The sequence below is a fragment of the Pteronotus mesoamericanus genome, unplaced genomic scaffold (genome assembly GCF_021234165.1).
Source record: "Pteronotus mesoamericanus isolate MK-2021 breed Mesoamerican mustached bat unplaced genomic scaffold, CSHL_Meso_final scaffold_582, whole genome shotgun sequence".
NCBI lineage: Eukaryota > Metazoa > Chordata > Mammalia > Chiroptera > Mormoopidae > Pteronotus > Pteronotus mesoamericanus.
Window position 1 is genome coordinate 4,511,387 of NW_026555323.1, and position 17,897 is coordinate 4,529,283.

The 17,897-nt window shown below is 53.4% G+C and overlaps 1 protein-coding gene across 1 annotated transcript in view; it reads left to right on the plus strand.

Moving 5' to 3' along the window:
• The window catches only part of ADAMTS17 (ADAM metallopeptidase with thrombospondin type 1 motif 17), a 190,227-nt gene that overhangs the window by 34,144 nt on the left and 138,186 nt on the right, over positions 1 to 17,897 (plus strand). The window contains exons 4-6 of the mRNA XM_054561974.1: positions 4,060 to 4,232; positions 13,391 to 13,474; positions 14,173 to 14,330. Of these exons, the coding sequence (XP_054417949.1) occupies positions 4,060 to 4,232; positions 13,391 to 13,474; positions 14,173 to 14,330 (415 nt within the window). The remainder of the gene's footprint in view (positions 1 to 4,059; positions 4,233 to 13,390; positions 13,475 to 14,172; positions 14,331 to 17,897) is intronic.

A 17,897-nucleotide genomic window follows, 5' to 3' on the forward strand; every position in this document is an offset into this window, starting at 1 on the left:
TCACCCACAGGCAGCGGGGCGGGGCAGCTTGGGACCGAGGTGGCCCAGTCTGTGGGAGGGAAGGTCAGGTGGGGCCAGCCCAGCTTTGCTGCCCCCGGTCCTGCTGCGTCCCAGGGCAGGGTGTGGGTCACAGCTGCTGCCTAGTGCAGGCACTTTCGGACTCCAAAGCTGACCCAGTTCTTTGGGATCTTAACCAGAAAAAAAAAAAAAAAAACCCTCTTATTTTTCACCTTTCTTTGTAAGGAATTTACATGCAAAAGATGCCTTTTATAAAAATGACTTGGCCTGGCCTTGGGAGAAATTATTTAAAGAATTCATCCTTGGAGAGCAAAACTTTTTTTTTTTTTCCTTTTCAAAAAAAAGAAAATAGAAGGCCATTATTTTTCAAGGACGCAGGGTTTATGCAGCTGCCGAAGTGCTCACCTGGCTGGGAGCGGCTTCGTACACGTGGAAGCATCCTTTCCAGCGGAAGTGCTGATTTTCTGCAAACGGACTCTTCTCTTTGGCCGAAGAAAGAAAAGTCACCAGAAAATAATTTTGGAGGGCCTGAGAATTTTGTTGGCAAGCGTGGTGTTTGTAGGTCTTATGTGTGTGCGTGCGCGTGGACTGTAAAACCTGGAAACCCCCCGCTGACTCAGTGGTGGTTTGCGTTTCTTCCCCGACGTCGACTCAGAACCTGTAAGACCCCCAGGTCCTTGGATGTGGCAGCAACAGGCGGTAGAGGAATCTACGGCTTGCATTGCTTTCTGTATTTCCTCCATGGGGCACCCTGTTGACTGGCTTGTGTTAAATGGTGACTCAGAATGCAGGGCAGGGTTCCTGTCTGTGGCATTGTTCTGCCGCGTGGAAGTGCATATCCAGTATCGTAATACGTCCCTGGGGAAAAGACAAGCCCTTAGTTCCAGAACTGGCAAAAATCTTTGAGGCATGAGAGAAATACAGAACGTCGTGGAAGGACTGAGCTTCTCGTTTTAGGCTCTATCAGATTGTGTCTAGCCAGGGTTTCCATGCTGGGTGTTTCTAACGGAGGGAATTGGTTACATCGGTGTCAAAAGTCTGGGTGAACAAAAGGGGGAGCTGAGGTATCCCAGGAAACAGCTGTCCCCTGGGGGCTGGGGAGAAAAAAGGGAAGAGGCGCATGTCCAGGGCCAGAGAGCTTGGGGCAGGGGTCTGTGGGGTTGGGGCTTGGACCTTTGAGGGGGCATCACACCCCCAAGGGGTACAGCCAGAGCGGTGCCTTTGTGGATGTACCCCTGAGGGGGCAGGGAGGTTGGGCTGGGAGTCCCCCAAGAGCCAGAGGCTGGAGCCGTAGTTGTTCAGTTCTGGAATAGTGCCACCCGGGTCTGAAAACACAGGAACCCCCTTCTTCCCATCTCCTGCCTTCCTATCCCTCTCTAGTGCCTGCTGTTGGCAGAGCTGAACAGGACGCCTGCGGGCAAGGGAGTCTGGGAAATGTAGTTCACCGGCTCCCGATCCCCAGAGCCTGTGCAGGAGACAGGGCTGGGAGACAAAGGCCAATAACCAGGGCCCAGGGGGTGGAGACCCTTGTGTTCAGTGGCACCTTGTAGGAGGGACATCCAGATCAGGCCCAGGTGACAATCCGGAGTTCCCGGTTCCCAGCCTGAAGGTGTTTTCATTCCACCCAGGGCTGCTTATTGAAGGAAAGTTCATGGATAAAGACAGCGGGGCACTTGGACGGATAGTCGAAACCGTGCGTTGTTACTGCTTTTCATGTGGTGACAGCGGTGGCTTTGGTGCCCTGAAAAAGGGTTGGCGTGGCTGCGGTGGGTCTGTCCCCTAAGGAGGGGGACTCACGATCTGTTTTTCATCTTCATGAACGTTTGATTTCCATCCTTGCACCTGATGGGAAAGATCACTAATGCTGGGTGGTTTAAAGAGCTGATTTCGTGCACCGTCTTGTTTTATGTTCTGTCATGTTTCTGATGATTAAAGGAGTCCCCCGCCTCGGGAATGTTGGGCGGCCTGCTGGGATGTTGAGCAAGAGTTACAGGCGACTCCCCCGCTCCTCTTGAAAATGTTAGTTTTATATAATTTGGTGTTGCGTGATGGAGGATGGTCTTAGAGAAATTCTTGCATGCCCTCTGCCCAGGGAGAAATAGCAACGGCAACAAGTTGGATGGGGAAAGCCCAGGCAACAGGTTTTGAGCAGGTGGATAATGTGACTTCTCAGAATTCCGTAGGATTTATACCAGCACCCACGTTCACTATTTGGATCTGGGATCATACGAAACTTAAAAATTAGTATCTCGGCCCTAATAGTTAACAGCAATGATAGTAGTGCAATGCTAGGGATAGATCACTACCAGTGTAATTTGGGTGTGAGGTTATCTGCCTGACCCTGTGTTGCAGGCTGACCGTGCATCTCTTGGTTATTCCCCACGTCCACCCTAAGTGCGTGAAATAATTGTCACCTTGTTCTACACACAAGGAAATGCGTCCGTGGTCACCCTGGAAGTCTGTGGGTAGAGTCTAAGCAGAGCCAGGTTTCTGCCAAACAGCTCTGCCACCTCCTTTGTTGGAGGAAGCAACCTGTGAGGATTTCAAATCAGGCCATTCATGTTAAGTTCCCTCAAAATTAATCTAGTTATTAATTAGAGATTGCAAAGAATTTTTTAAAAATTCATTCAACTAAGGGTAATTCTTTTTGTTCAAAAAGATTTTATTTGTTTATTTTTAGAGACAGGGGAAGGGAAAGAGAGAGGGAAAGAAACATCAATGTGTGGCTATCTGTTGCACACCCCCTACTGGGGATCTGGCCTGCAACCCAGGCATGTACCCTGACTGGGAATTGAACCCGTGACCCTTTGGTTTACAGTCCAGCTCTCAATCCACTGAGCCACACCAGCCAGAGCTCAGCCAAGGGTAATTCTGCAGTCTCTCTTATGCACCAGGTAGAGCTAGACGCTGTGGTGGGTCCCGAGGCTGGCATTTGGGTTTTAAGCTCACAGACTCAGCCCAGAAGGCAAGTGTGGACCCATGGTAGACCACAAAGCAGACAGTCATGTCTACAGAGCTTGGAAAAGACCTGGGGAGCAGGGGAATTTGCGGGGGGTACTCCAAACTCCCGAGGTTGGCTGGCTGGATCTCCCCCTAGCAATGGGCGGCCTGGAGTCGGGGGTGGGTCTCAGGCGCTTGGAGTGGACCCAGAGCTCCAGTCTCCGGCTTAGTGAGCTCTGGGAGGCTTTGCCTTTCCCCCAGTGACTTCTGATTTGTAGGTTTCTAGGTTCGAGTTAGTTTTGATGTGGCGGATGCAGAGCGGGCAAGCGCCTCCAGGGTCCAGCAAGTCCAGAGCGGTGGGTCCATAGAGGCTTGGTGCCTCGGGCTCCCGTGTAAGTAAACGGGACTCGCGAGCACATCTGCCACAGCGCGTTGAGCACGCTCCCGCGTGCATCCCCAAGCAGGCCCCGTGTGCAGTCTTAGTTGGTATTTTAACTGTGGATGCTGGTGTTGCTTTTCCCCGAGGAATGGTATTTTTCCTCCTGTTGGAGGAGAGTGACAAAATGAACAATCTAGCATGTTTACCTTTAAGAGAAAATTGGCCCCAATTTCAGGAAACTCAGAAGCCAATTCTAAGGCAGAACAGACAGGGTGAGACCGCCAGGGCTGGATCCGCAGTCGGCTGGGCGAGCGGCCGGGAGCACGGTGTTCACAGACGTCTCTGTGCCTCGGTTTGCCCACCTGCAGGCGTGGATGACAACGGTCGTGACTCCTGGGCCCCAGGCTTCCCATCCCTCCACGGACTCTGTGCCCTTGAAGGGACACGTTTTCTCTCCTGTGATGTTCTGTCCTACCTGCTGCCTCTGCTGTGAGGATGGGCAGGCGTGAGCCTTCCGACGCCTGGGCTCCCTCAAGCTCTTGCTTCCGCTGCGCCAGCGGCTTGTCCAGGGAGCGAGCGCAGGCTCCCCGGGCCGGTGGCCGTCCCGCCACGTAGTGGCCCATGGAGACTGGCCGTTCTCCGGGGTGGGGGCGCTCCGTGGGGGACGCCCCTCCGTAAGTTGCAACGCTGAGGTCTGCACTCACGCCCCCCTTATTTTCTAGAAAAGAAGAAGCCGAGGAAGGGCAGGCCCTCCCGGGACTGGCGGGCGCGGAGGAATGCCATCCGGCTCACCAACGAGCACACGGTGGAGACCCTGGTGGTGGCCGACGCCGACATGGTGCAGTACCACGGGGCCGAGGCCGCGCAGAGGTTCATCCTCACCGTCATGAACATGGTGAGTCCGCGGGCGGGGCTGGCCCGAGCCGCCTGGTCACCTCCGGGCTGAGCGCCCTGGCCTTGGACCTGTCTTCTCCTCAGGGAAGGAGCAGGGGTGGGGGGTGGCAGCACCTGCAGCCTTGTGACCCCCCGGGCCTCGAGAACGGTGTGGGGCTACTGGGTGTCCGCGTGGTAGGGGGCCTGCCCGCTGACCTGCGACGGCGGTGCCGCGTTTTACTGCCTGGGTCCGCCCTGTCGGTGGGCCCTGCCGCCACCCCTTCGCAGGAGCCACCTCCCGGGACCCTGGCCGTGCGCGGGACCCCTCCTGCGGGCGTCACACCTGAGTGCGCCCTGTCCCTGCTCCAAAGGGTCCCATCCCGGAGGAGGATTCGAAATCAAACTTGAGCGTAAAACAGGGCTTGCCGAGTGCAGCGATGAGGCCTGGTGGGGAGTGGGGGGCTCGTATAAGGGGAGTCACGCAGTGTTTGTCCTTCGGCGACTGGCCCCCGTCCCTGAGTGCGATGCCTTCAAGGCTCATCCACGCCGTAGCAGCTGCCGGGCTCTCCCTTCTGTTGTGTATGTAGACCACACTGTGTGCATTCCTTTGTCCACCGGCGAGCGCTGCGGGGCTTCCATCTTTCGGCTGCTGTGGACAGCGCTGCCCAGCCGAATGCGTGGGTCCCCGCTTTGATGTTCTTTCAGGCATATACCCAGAAGTGGGTTTGCTTTTGTTAACTTTTAACGGTGCGTGGCCCTGGTTTCTGAGCAGGATTGCTGCTTCTGTGCCAAAACCCAGGTCCCCTGGTGGCTGGGTCACAGTGGGTTGCAGTCCCCTTGTCTGCCCAGCGGAAACCTGGGCGCCGGGCTGGGGGGCCTGGCTCCGCACCAGCCCCTTCCATCTGTGGATCATCTCATCCCAGTCTTCCATTTATTTTTACTTGTCCAGGGCACAAGTGCCGGGAATACACCTTCGTGACGACAGCTGAAGCAGTGATAAGGCAAAGCTCCTGTTCTGATGTTTCTTTTGTAATGTCTTCTCCGGGGCGGTGCAGGGAGGGGAGTCGGACCGGGGAACACAGCCCCCCATCCCTCCACGGGCGGTCGGGGTGAAGGCCAGGGGCTGAGTGGTTGCAATGCCCTCGGCTTGACTGCGACGCTCCCCGTTCCTCTTCAGCCACCTGTACTAGGACGTTGGGGGCTCTGGGTCCCGCCGCCCGGTCCAGGCAAACCCGGGGCCAACCGCACTCAGCCGGGGTTGAGGGGCCTCCTGACGAGGCTTACCTCGCAAGGGCAAGCCACTGCGGCCACGAGCCAGTGGCATGTGTGTCCTGACACTTAGCCCTCCAGTCACCTGTCCCCACGGTTTTGGCCAGAAAGCCAATGAACACAGAGTCACCCGAGCTGCTCACCCAGACTCACCCCCGGGAACCATTTCCATTGCTCTCGCCACCGCCGCCGCGGGTCGCTACTCAGCAAGTTTAAAAACAGGCCGCACTCACACCTTACGCCTTGTTTTAAATGAGACTGCCCACCACCTCCAAGTTCAATCCCTCGAACGCTGTTTGGGGAAATCCGAAGGATTCCGCCCTGCCTGTGGCTGTTGGAGGGTTTCCGTTAGTAGGTAAGACCCTCCCTAAGGCAGGAGGGTGGGCAGGCAGTGCGGCCGGGGCAAGGGGTGCTCTCTCATTCGACAATGCCCCCGGGGGCAGCGGGCAGTGGGGCGAGCCCGGCCGGCCCTTCTCTGCCCCCCAGGTCCGGAGGGAAGTCTGCTGGGCTGGGTGCCGCCGTCATACCAACGCATTTCTCTCCAGGCTGCGGGAAGCAGCGTCATGTGCACCGACATTCAGGCCACCACCTCCCCTCACCCCCCCACGTGGGTCTCTGTGGGCCGAGGCAGCTCGTCCACGTGTGCCGCTCTGACCCCCGAGCCTAAACCCAGAGAGGCCCCTGTCCCCAAGGCAAGCCAGGGAGCTGGTGAAGCCTTGGTGAGTGACTGTGTCCCAAACTGGGAGAATAAGGACTTCATCACCCAGAGGAGCTAAAGCCCCTGTGACTTCCCTTGTGGCTGATGGGGGATCCCTCTCTTGTGTGGCTCTCAGCCAGGGGACTGGGGTCTGCTTCTCCCGGGCTCCCTTCCCTTTTCCGCCTCCATGCTGACTCCTGCCACCCGAGCCACCGTTTCCCAGACACTCACGCTCCTCTCGGACTCACGGTCTCCCCACGAAGGTCCTTCTCCCCGCTTCCCATAGAGCCAGCTGCTTGCCGACCCCTCTGGGAAGCCCAGCCTGTTTTCTCTATCAGGGCAGTCTGCTTTTTCCTTGCTGGTCCTGATCTTAATTTATAATTCCATATCTGTTTGCTCTGTAAAAGCCAGCTTGTTGCAGTACTTTATATGCTATTGAATTTTAAGTGGGTATAAATTCAAATTAGAGTGTAATAACTTTAGGATGTTAAATGTGATCCCCATAGTAACCACAAAGAAAACAGCTATATAATACACACAAAAGGAAATGGGAAGGGGATGAAAAAGTTTCATTATAAAAAAATCAACCAAACACAAAAAAGTCAGTAATATAGGAATGAGGGTCCAAAAAATAAAAAACAACCAAAACCCATTAAAACCCAGCCCTACAGAGTATATAGGAAACAAATAGCAAAATGCAGAATTAAGAATTAAGTTCCCCCCATCGGTAATTGCCTTACGTGTGAATGGATTGAACTCTCCAATCAAAAGACGGATTGGCAGAATGGATTACAAACAAACAAATAGGACCCAAGGATACGGTGTCTGTAAGAGACTCGCCTCATATCCAAAGACAGAAATGACTTGGAGGCAAAAGGATGGAAAACGATATCCCGTGTCAGTAGTAACCATGGGAGAACAGGAGTGGCCGTACTACCAAATAGGCGTTACTCAGAAAAAGTTATGAGACAAAGAAGAATATTGTATGTAAATAAAAGGTTCAATACAGCAAAAGATATAACAGTTATAAGTATGTACACACCCAATAACAGACCATCAAAATACGGGAAGCAAAAATTGATGGAACTGAAGGGACAAATACATAGTTCTTGTAATAACGGAGACTTCACCCGCCGACTCTCAGTGGTGAATTGGACAACTACACAGAAGACAAGCAAGGAAACGGGATTTGGACAGCACTGGAAACCAACGAGATCTAACAGACGCGCAGAACACTCTGCCCTGTGACAACAAAATACGCCTTGTTTTCAAGTGAACATGGTAACAGGATACACCATGTTAGGCTACAAATTAATTTTCAACAGATTTAAAAGATATGCAAAGTATCTTCCCTGACCACAGGGGGATTAAGTGAGAAATCAGTAACAGCAAGAAAACTGGAAAATTCACAAATAGGTGGAAATTAAACAACACACGCTTAAACAACCAATGGGTCAAGGGATAAGTCCCAGGGAAAACGAGGAAATACGTGGTAGTGAATAAAAATGAACACACAACATACACAAACTGATAGGACCCAGCAAAAGCAGTGCTCAGAGAGAAATGTGTAGCTGTGAATGCAGAACTCACATTAAAGAAGAAGAAAGATTTCAAATCAACATTCTAACTTCACACCTGAAGGAACCAGAAGAACAAACTAAACTCAAAGCTAGCAGAAGGAAAGACATAAAGATTACCACAGAGATAAATAAAATAAAGAATAGAAAAAGAGGAGCAAAATTCCGACAACATTTTTCCTTGCAGAAACAGAGAACTCCACCCTCGAATGTTCATGGAATCCCAAACTTCATGCCCCGAAGAGCCAAGAAAAACCTTGAGAAAGAACAAAATTGGAGGACTCACCACTTTTTGATTTCAAAATTTACTACAAAGTTGTAGTAACCAAAACAGTGTGGTAGCGGCGTTAAGACAAACATATGGAGCAGTGGAATAGAGCAGAGATCCCAGAAATAAACCCTGACATATATGGTCAAGTGATTTTCGGCAAGGGTGCCAAGGCCACTCAAAGGGGAAGTGACCGTCTTTTCAACAAATGGCACTGGAAAAACTGAATGTCCACAAGCAAAAAAAAAATGAAGTTGGAAACTTGCCTAACACCATATACAAAACTTAACTCAAAATAGATCAAAGACCTGAACATACGAGCTAAAGCTATAAAACTCTTAGAAGAAAAAATAGGGTCCACTTCATGACATCGGGTTTGGCAGTGATTTCTTGGATAGGACACAGACAACAAAAATAGAACTAGACAAATTGGAATTAATCAGATTTTAAAACTTTTGTGCATAAAACGCCACAACCAGCAGAGTTAAAGGGGGGGAATACACTTGCAAACTACATGTCTGGTAATATCCAGAAGATATAGAGAACTCCTAAAGCTCAACAACAAGTAAACCCGATTTAAAAATGGATTTGAATAGCCATTTCCCCAAAGACGATATACAAACGGCCAATAATGTTTCATGTTACTAATCATTGGGGAAATGCAAGTCAAAACCACAGTGTGATATCACTTACACTCACTAGGATATTAATGTTTTAAAAAAGGAAAAACCAATGTTGGCGAAGATGTGCAAATTTTATAAACTGCTACAAAGATCCAGGTGAGGGCAAGTGACTAAGGCATTCTGGGGTACGCCATCCATTAAGGGGCCCGCTCGTGGGGGTCCCTCTGGCATTTGGGAGGCACCGGAAGAGGCGGTTCCTGGTGGGTGATGGGAAGGGTGGGGGTCGGGCGAGAGGCTCCTGTCCAGCGTCACAGGCAGGTGCACCAGGGCGCCAGGCGTGGGCTTCCCCGCATGCGCATTGCGCAGCTGCTGCCAGAGTTGAAGCAGGGATGGTGCGCGCACTGATTTCTGTTTCAGAAGATCCCTCCGCGTGGCTCTCATCCCGGGAAGCGGAATCCTGCTCGGGAATCCGTGTCCCCAGCAAACCACTAACCTGCCCAAGGACGTGGAGAGAGGTGCTGAGACAGCACATTTTGATGATTTTCCAAACGTCTTGGCGTGTCTGTTTCCATACATAACTTGATTTTCCTGTGGTTGGGGGTGGGGAGTGAGGGTGACACAGGAGCAGGGATCTTTTCAAGGGCTGGTCGTCGACGGGGACAGGTGGTGCTGACGCTCCGGGCCTGGGCCCGGCCAGCTCGGTTGGAAAATGGGGCCCCTCGACAGAGCTGTGGTTGTTTCTAGCTTCCTTAACAACCAGGGTGGAGTGAAACTGTGAGACGTTCCAGGCGAGCCCGGCGTGGAGGGAACATGACATCAGTTTTACTCAATTACCATGCGGAACAGACAGGCGGCCTCTCTCTGGTGACCAGAGAAAGCGGCCTCCACGGGAAGCCTCTGGGGGGCCTTGTTAAACACAGGTGGCCGGGCCCACCCCCAGGGCCTCTGATCGCTTGGGCCTGGCGTGGGTTCTGGAATGCGCATGGCTAAATCCCCAGGCAATGTGGGGCTGCTGCCCCTGCGGAGCATCCCGTCCTGTGCAGGGGGGCGCGGGCGGGGGGGCGCTGAATGGGCGCTCCCTGTGACTCCAGAGCGGCATTCGCAGTCCCCATCTGCCCCTGGGGAGGGTCTGAGTCCCGCAGGTAGGCTGCGCTCTTGCGAAAGCCCCTTCTGGCCTGTGGACGGCCTCTCCCCGGGTGGCCCGGTCCCCTGCTCCTCCTCTGCTCCCTGCCTGCCCCTCCCTGACCGTGTCCCCTAAGTCGCCCAGCCAGGAGAGCCGCAGCGTGCTGCTGGCAGTGGGTCTACCCAGCCCGGCCCCCGGGCTGCCAAGGAAATGTGACAGCTGCAGCCCGGGCTCTGAACACCTGCCAGGGCGCAGCCGGAGCTGGACGCCGGAGACCGAATTTCCAGACGATTGGCCGCGCTGTTCCCTGCCCAACCAGGTGTCTCCCTCAACATCAGATGGCCGTTGCCTCCCAGACTTCTCCTGAGCGTGAATTTCCATGGGAAAAATAAAGAGGCAGGGAGACTCGGTTACATGGCTCTGAGGCCGGCGGCTTCGTGTGCCGTGGCTGTGGTCCGATTTTCGTCTGGCTGACCTGGCGGGCGCTGGGCTCCCAGGGAGGTCCCGCCGGCGCCCGCCCTGCGCTCTGGGAGCCTGGCCCAGCTCGCGTCAGGTGAGGCGGCCCTAGAGCGGTGGCCGGGCTCCCGGACCTGCTCTCCTGGACGTGAGCACCCCGCTTACCCGTCCAGGGGACGTGCCTTGCCACAGGCTTCACACAGCGCTGTTTAGAGCATGCTTTTTTTTTCCCCCTCCCCTGATTGATGAAAACGTATTTGGTAAAATACACCCGCAATTTACATCTTAGTCATTTTTAAGTGTGCAGTTCACCAAATCCATTTTTAGAACTTTGTCATCTTGCAAAACACTCTACCCATTAATAGCAGCTCCCTATCCCTCCCAGTCCCTGGAGCATGATGCTTTTTCTCCCCATTCATTACACTTTTTTTTTTTTTTTTTTTTCCTTCTGGTGCCTTTGCTCCAGGGAAGCTACTGAGCCTTTCAAGGCGAGTAGATGGAGTATGCAGAGCCGGGACCAGCCCAGCTTGGGAAAAACAGGAAATTTCAAGAAGGGGAGTTTGTTCTTATACTTTGCCCTTCCTGGGACATGCATCATTCTATGTGGGTTCTTTATACTTCTCCGTGGCATGTCAGAATGCCACAGACAACTGCTTGCCTGAGTTCTTGAACGCTCTAACATTCCGCAATGTCTCTGGCCCCTGTCGGCAAGACAGGCAGGGGTCAGAGGGCACCGAAACCTCGTGCGCCTCAACTTTTCTGCCCCCGAACTTCAGGGTTTCATTCTTCCTAATGTTCCTGTTTTGAATTGAGGTTTTCCCGTCTGGGCCCAATCCTCATGCTGAATATTTCTGCAAAAATTTGAATTACGGCCATTGGGTGGTTCTCAAAATATCAAAACAAGGGAAAAGTTATATGGCTTTTTTGTTGTTGTTGTTTCCCCTTCTTCACCCAGGTTTAGGGATAGGTGATTAAGACATGACCTCAGAGTTGGCCCAGTATAAAAAATGACTGCTATTTTGTTATGGAGGAAAGGAAATTTGGGGGAGAGAAAAGTAAAAACAGAATAACTGAATGTGTTCTGTTTTTCCTTGTGGGAAAGAGTATTATATTACACAAAGTTTTGGGGTTTTTTGTTTTTTGTTTTTTTTGCTTTAATAGTAGTTTCAGAGAATGACATCAAGCAGTGATAACAGCTGATTCCTTTGTCACACAGATGCTCAAACACTGCATGTGCCTGCTTCGGACATGTGTGCTAGGTGCTGTGTCCAGTGCCCCGTGGCCTGAGCGAACTGTGGCCCCCCCAGCTGCTGTGGTCATGATTTTATGTTGCTGCGGTGTGCGGATGGTCACGGCATGGACTGGAGGAAGGTGTAATGCCCCTTCTGGAATGTTCTCTCTCAGGTTCTGTCTACCAGGAAAGAGAGAGTCGAATATTCAAAGCAAAGTGAAATAAGTCAGAGAAAAACAACTAGTGTATGGTATCACTTGTATGGGGAATCTAAAAAAAACTGAATTCCTAGAGGCAGAGAACAGATCGGCAGTTCTCAAGGGTGGGGGCGAGGACCAGGCAAAACGAGTGAAGGGGGTCAAAAATCCCAAGCTTCCAGTCATCAAATCCGTAAGGCCCGCAGATGTAACGTATGGCAGAGCAACTGTAGTTAATGATACGGTAACATGTATTTGGCAGTTACTTACAATGCAGATCTTAAAAGCTCTTATCCCAAGGGAAAAGGGGAATGCCTATGTGAGCTGAACTTATCGTGCATGTCACATTCTACATATAGCGAGTCACCCTGTTGTACACCTAGAACGAACACAGAGTTTTAAGTCAATTGTGTCTCATAAAACTGAAAAAAAAAAAAAAAAAAAAAAGACAACCAACAGCAAAACCCACAGGACATAATGAAAGAACTAAATGTATTTATGAGGTTCCCAGTCCTGTTCCCGCCCTCCTTACACCACCAGCTTTTTCATTTCCCCCGCTGTCCCCTCCCCCATCCCTGCTCCCGCACCTCCTGCTTTTTGCATATTATGGAAAGGGGACTCAGGAGGGTCACAGTGGCCTGGAGGGTCACAGTCGAGCTTTTTCCTAACCACGTCAGTTATTTGACATTTCCTCTGTCTTCCCTGGGAAACAGCTTTCCTTTGGCTTCTTGATATTGAAGTCCTTTTAAGGAGAAGTGCAAAATTAAGACCGACGTACCTTTTTCTATTACTCTTAACTTTACCTCACTGATGGCCTTTGGCTGGAAGGAGGACACCAGAGCATGTGGCCTGTTCGGCTGGACGAGTCCGGGTCTGAACCGGGGTCACCCCTGGCCAGCGGTGGGTCCTGAGCAGGCGTGTTGTCTCCGTGAGCCGCGGTGCCGGGACGCCTGCCGTGGGGAGCTGTGCTGAGGGTTACAGGGGGCGCAGGCTGGCACCTGGCCGGCGGCCCGGGCACGTGACGGTCCCCTCCAACCCCCTCATGAAAGCCCAGGGCCATCTAACACCCGTTTCTTTTTTCTTTTTTCCAAGATAACCTGTTCTACACGTTATTTTTAACATGCTGATTTCCAGCTTAGCTTTATGTATATACATCTGAATGCAAACGTGTGTGAGTGATTGCAGAGTTTTCTAGCGTATGCATGTTTCTTTGTGGTGGTTCATATGTATGGGAGGTTTTCGGTCTCAGAAGACATTTTAAATAAAATCCGGATTATATTTTTCACATATATACATTTTTTCCTCCAACAAGTCTTTACCTATATCATATAATTAGCTTTTCTTTAATTTTTTTTTTTTTTGTACTGGAGGAGCACAGCTATTTTTTAAACAGTTTTTCATTAATATAATTTTAGATGAATAGAGTTTATATTTTATGATTTATTTATAAGTAAACGAATTCATGTTTTGTTCATTTCTATTTAATGCTTTAGAGTTATAGAAAAATTGAACAGATAGACAGTTCTTACAGTTTCACCTACTATTAACATCTTACGTTAGTATCTTTGTTATAATAGATCGATAGTGATACGTTATTAACTAAAACCCATAGCTTTTTCAGATTCCCACAGTTTTCACCTGACATCTCTTCTCTGTTCCAGGAATCCCATCTAGGATACCACTGTATTTTTAAAAATTTTTAAATGTATATCTTTACTTCTTTTTTCCTCTCTCGGTAGGTATACAATATGTTTCAGCACCAGAGCCTGGGAATTAAAGTTAACATTCAAGTCACCAAGCTTGTCTTGCTGCGGCAGCGCCCTGTAAGTCCCCACCCTGCACGCGGAACGGGGACTGGCCTTGAACCTCCTAGTTGCCCTTGGCTGCTGAGGAGGAGCCCGGGGGGTTGTCTGTCTTCCCCACCCTCCCTGGCTTTGCAGGTGGCATCCTGGTCCAGGGACGGGGATGTCCGGTGCCAAGAGGACAGGTCCCATCACTGGGAGCTTAGGGTGCGTGCAGCCTGCTCAGAGTGTCCAGGGCACCCCGAGCCGTGGGCCCGTCGGCCTCCCCCGGTGCGCTGCGCACGTGCACCGCCGGATGACAGTGGGGTCTTCGGAACCGAGGCTTCCCTCTGGAGCGCTGCCTGAGCTCCGGCAAAAATTTGCATGCGCTGGAGCCTCGTTTTCTGGTCTTTTGATGGAGAGCCTTCCCACGGGACTGTGCTAGCTGCAGCGTCAAGCAACGAACTTGACAGTGAAGGACTGATGCTCTTTGGGGCGCCCTGTGTTCAGTTTGCCAATAAGAAGAACACTTTTCTTTGATAACAGAGTCTTCATTTGAACTTATGAGTAGTTCCGTGATGCCTGCCAGCGCTAGGTCTGTATTTGGGGAAGCGCATCATTGAACCATGATGGCCTCGCACGCGGCCGCCTCCCCCGCCACGCTGTAGTCTGAGCACAAACTCTGCCTTCCCCAGGCCTTTGCTTCTCTAAGTGCCCCCCTCCCCCCTGATTTCTTCCAGGCCAAGTTGTCCATCGGGCACCACGGGGAGCGGTCCCTGGAGAGCTTCTGTCACTGGCAGAATGAGGAATACGGAGGCGCACGGTACCTTGGCAACAACCAGGTCCCGGGAGGGAAGGACGACACGCCCCCCGTGGACGCCGCGGTGTTTGTGACCAGGTAAAGCGGGCCTCTGAAGGCGTGGGAGGGGGAAGCCGTTCCCCGGGGCACAGGAAAGAGGACATTTTGCCAGGGACTCAGGCTTGGGAATCAGACGTGTGCGAGCCTTGGCTTAGCCATCAGCACCAAGGGGAGAAATGATAGTACCTGCCTCTGAGGTGGGAAGTCCACCGAGCGTGGGAAGTACTTTTCAGAGCAAGGGCACAGTGAGTGAGAACAGCGTTGCTATTATCATCCATTTAAAAGGACTGAAATCTAGGAGTGTTGAAACTTCCAAGAAAATCCAGTATTCATAATAGCTAAATGCGGAAGCCCCCCAAGTTCCCGCAGTGGCTGAGTGGATGCACAAAATGCGGTCACATGCGCCGTGGACTGTTACTCTGCGTTAAAAGGCCGGGGAATCCTGACACTTTGCTTCACCACGGATGGACCTTGAGGACATGGTGCTGAGCGAAACCCGCCAGTCACAGCAAGACAAGTCATGGGGGATTCCACTTCTGTAAGATGCCTGGCGTATTCACATCCATAGCGACAGGAAGTCCAGCGATGGTGGCCAGAGGCCGGGGGCTGGAGGGGATGGGGAGCTGTGTTAGGGACAGAGTTTCAGTTTTGCAGGACGAAAGGCGCTCTGAGCTCTGGGTGCACAGCAGTGTACTGGGCACTTAAAAATGATGAACGCGGTACATTCTGTGTTAGTCAGAAAATGACCTTTTCTAACTAAGCACGTGGCTGAGGATGCTGATGGCACGTGGGTGGCTCTGAGGGTGAGTACGGGGTGGTCAGAAAACCAGGGTCTCTGCAGCTGCCAGCGGGGTCCCTGCCAAGGCCTCCTGGGTCGCCCTATGACCCCGGCCACCAGCCCAGGCACCGGCGTCTTCTTTCTTCACGTGGCGCTGCCGCCTCACAAGCGACCTGGGCAAACCCGATCCCCCTCACCTGCTTCTGTGGAGCTGCCGCACCCGCCGGATCGGTGCCCGTCGCTCCCCGGGCATCCTCGTGGACGCACGCTGCACGGACGACCGCCCACAAGCACGGGGAGGCAGCGTCAGGGCGGGGGCTGCGAGCCAACTTGGCCAAGAATCATTGTTTAATAATTAGAGCTTGAGAGCTGCAATTCCCTGGGTTGGGATAATAATGGGCTGATGTTTTCACACGGAAATTGGGTGTGAGGCAGCTGCTGCTCTGGAGAAGCCGTTGCTTCCTCCCCGAGGGATTCAAGCCGAGGGCCCCGGGGGCCGGCGCCCCTCTCGGGACAGACCCTCACCCGTGCGAGGGCTTCTTTTCTTTTGCTTCCCTGCCCCCACCCTCACGGGCTGTGGCGGAGCCCGAGGGATCGTGTTCTCCTGGACGCCCACCAACCCTGCAGATGGCCAGCCGCGGAGATGCGAACATGACCTCATGTCCAGCCCAGGCTGCCGGGCTAGGGGCGGTGGAAGCAGAATTTCCAGCAGCTGCGGCCACGTCCAGGGCTAGCAAGGGCCTCTGCGTGGACCAGGGACTCGGGGGCTCTGGCAGCTCGCATGGCTCAACCTGAGACTCTGTATCTCCCTCAGGAAGCCAGCAAGTGGGACTTCCCCCAGACCCTGTCCTGGGCCCTTGGGAGACGCCAGGAGCGAACACGCAGGGCAGGACCCCAGGGGACAACTCCAGCCCACTGTTTGCTAAGCCCCTTCCACGCTACTCCCTCCAGCCCCCGGGAGCGGCCTGCCTTCAGCCCTTCTGACCAAGGGGGCCTTATGCAGGCCGTACTCACGGCCAGGGCTCGGTGCCTACCTGCGGGCCATGTCATACGTTCTGCCAGGTTTCTAGACATGAAGGAGAGACGAGGCCACCTCCTCAGGGAGCTTACAGGGCGCGTTCAATGAAGGAGCCAGTATTTATTAAGCCCTAACTGTATACCAGGCAATAGGCCATGCCCAGGACTAGCCACATAACTTGCGGGATTCATGCAGAACGAAAACGCAGGACCCCATATTCGAAAGTTTTTAAGAATTTCAAGATGGCGACGGCAGAACATTAAGCCAGGTTGGGGGCCGGGGCTTCTGAGTGGGGTCCCGTGTGACCACGTGGGTCACACACGCATGAAGTCGGCCTCTCACATACGTCCGCACTGTCTTCTTTCTCTTGGGGAGCGAATGGTGGCATCTGAACGGACTTACAGGCTGGAGACCTGCATGGGGATCCTCTTTCTATGTTTTCATTCCCTGAGTGGACTCCGCGGCCTCCGTCGTGAGCTTGCTGTGGGCGCTGGAGTCCCCGGGGGTGACGCTGCCCCCGCAGGCACATGGCTTCCTTTTTATTCTCTGAGAAAGACCCTTGAACAGGATTGAGCGAGAAGATGCAAGCGGTGGCCGACTCTTTCAAGCCAGGCCTCCCACGGCGCTTGGTCCGCCGCGAGCCCACCGCGCCTCCTCCCCCTTCCTCCGGAAAAGGAGCAGGTGGCATCGCAGGGTCCCTGGCCTGAGACCAGCCGCCGCCCTTCCGCGAGGCCGTGGCGTGGGAGAGCGGGGCCCCGCCAGGCTGCAGAGCGGGCTTCTCCAACGCGGCACAGCCGACACCGCCTCCTGCCGTCTGTGGGACCAATGGCCGCACCCCTTTGGTCCTTTTACCCGGGCGAGGCAGCAGGACACGGCTTTCAACACATCCAGATGCTCACTCTGGGGAACCGTGAGCAAAGTTTTGGCCAGTGTGGCCTGTGTGTGTGTGTGTGTGTGTGTGTGTGTGTGTGTGTGTGTGTGTGTCCGTCCTCCGAAACATTCAAATAGGGTGTCAGATCAAGAATACGGGGTTTGGGGTCAGGTACAGGACCAGGGAACCTATTTTTATCCCTAATTTGGTTTTGCTCCCTCTCTGTGCTTCCTCCTCGCCACCCTCTGACCTGTTAATGGCCTTCGAAAAGGTCGCCCCAAAAAACCAGGTCACGAGGCGTTCTTCTTCATCTCAGGGCTCGGCCCGTGGGGGTTCCTTTGGTGTGGGAGTAGTAATGAAAAGGGCAGGGTCTGGAAGGCTTATTTTTCCCTTTGTGAAAAGAGTTTAAAAATGGATTCCTAAAAATATATGCTGTTAACGGAAAAATGAGAAACCCGCCTTAAGCAAAACCTCTGGGAGTTACGGACAGGACCGGCCCCAGCACCCCCTCGCCGCCTCCCTGCCCAGTTTTGGGGCGTCACCTTCTCAGCTGCCACGCACGCCCCGGCCGCTGGCGCTGCCCTCTCCTCTGGGTGGCAGGCTGCCCAGGGCCCCTGGTAGGACTTCGGTGGCCCGAGGCAGTGGGCCTGGACCCGGGAGTCTGTGCACCAGAACCTCAAAGGGACTCTTTCAAACCCGCTGTTCTGGGAGCAGTGGGTGGAGTGGGCGGGTGGAGTCTCCGACAGGTGAGTCTGAAGCAGAGCCCGGGCTGGCAGCCGGCCAGGAGCTTCTCTGAGAGACGTCCAGTGCGGGCCACGCAGCAGAACGTGCTGCGGATTGGAGTCAGGGGAAGGAGAGGTGACTACAAGAGCGTTGCGTTAGGAGAGTCACTCTTTGCCTTCACGTCGATGTTCCCCGTGTGGATGGTGCGTCTGAACA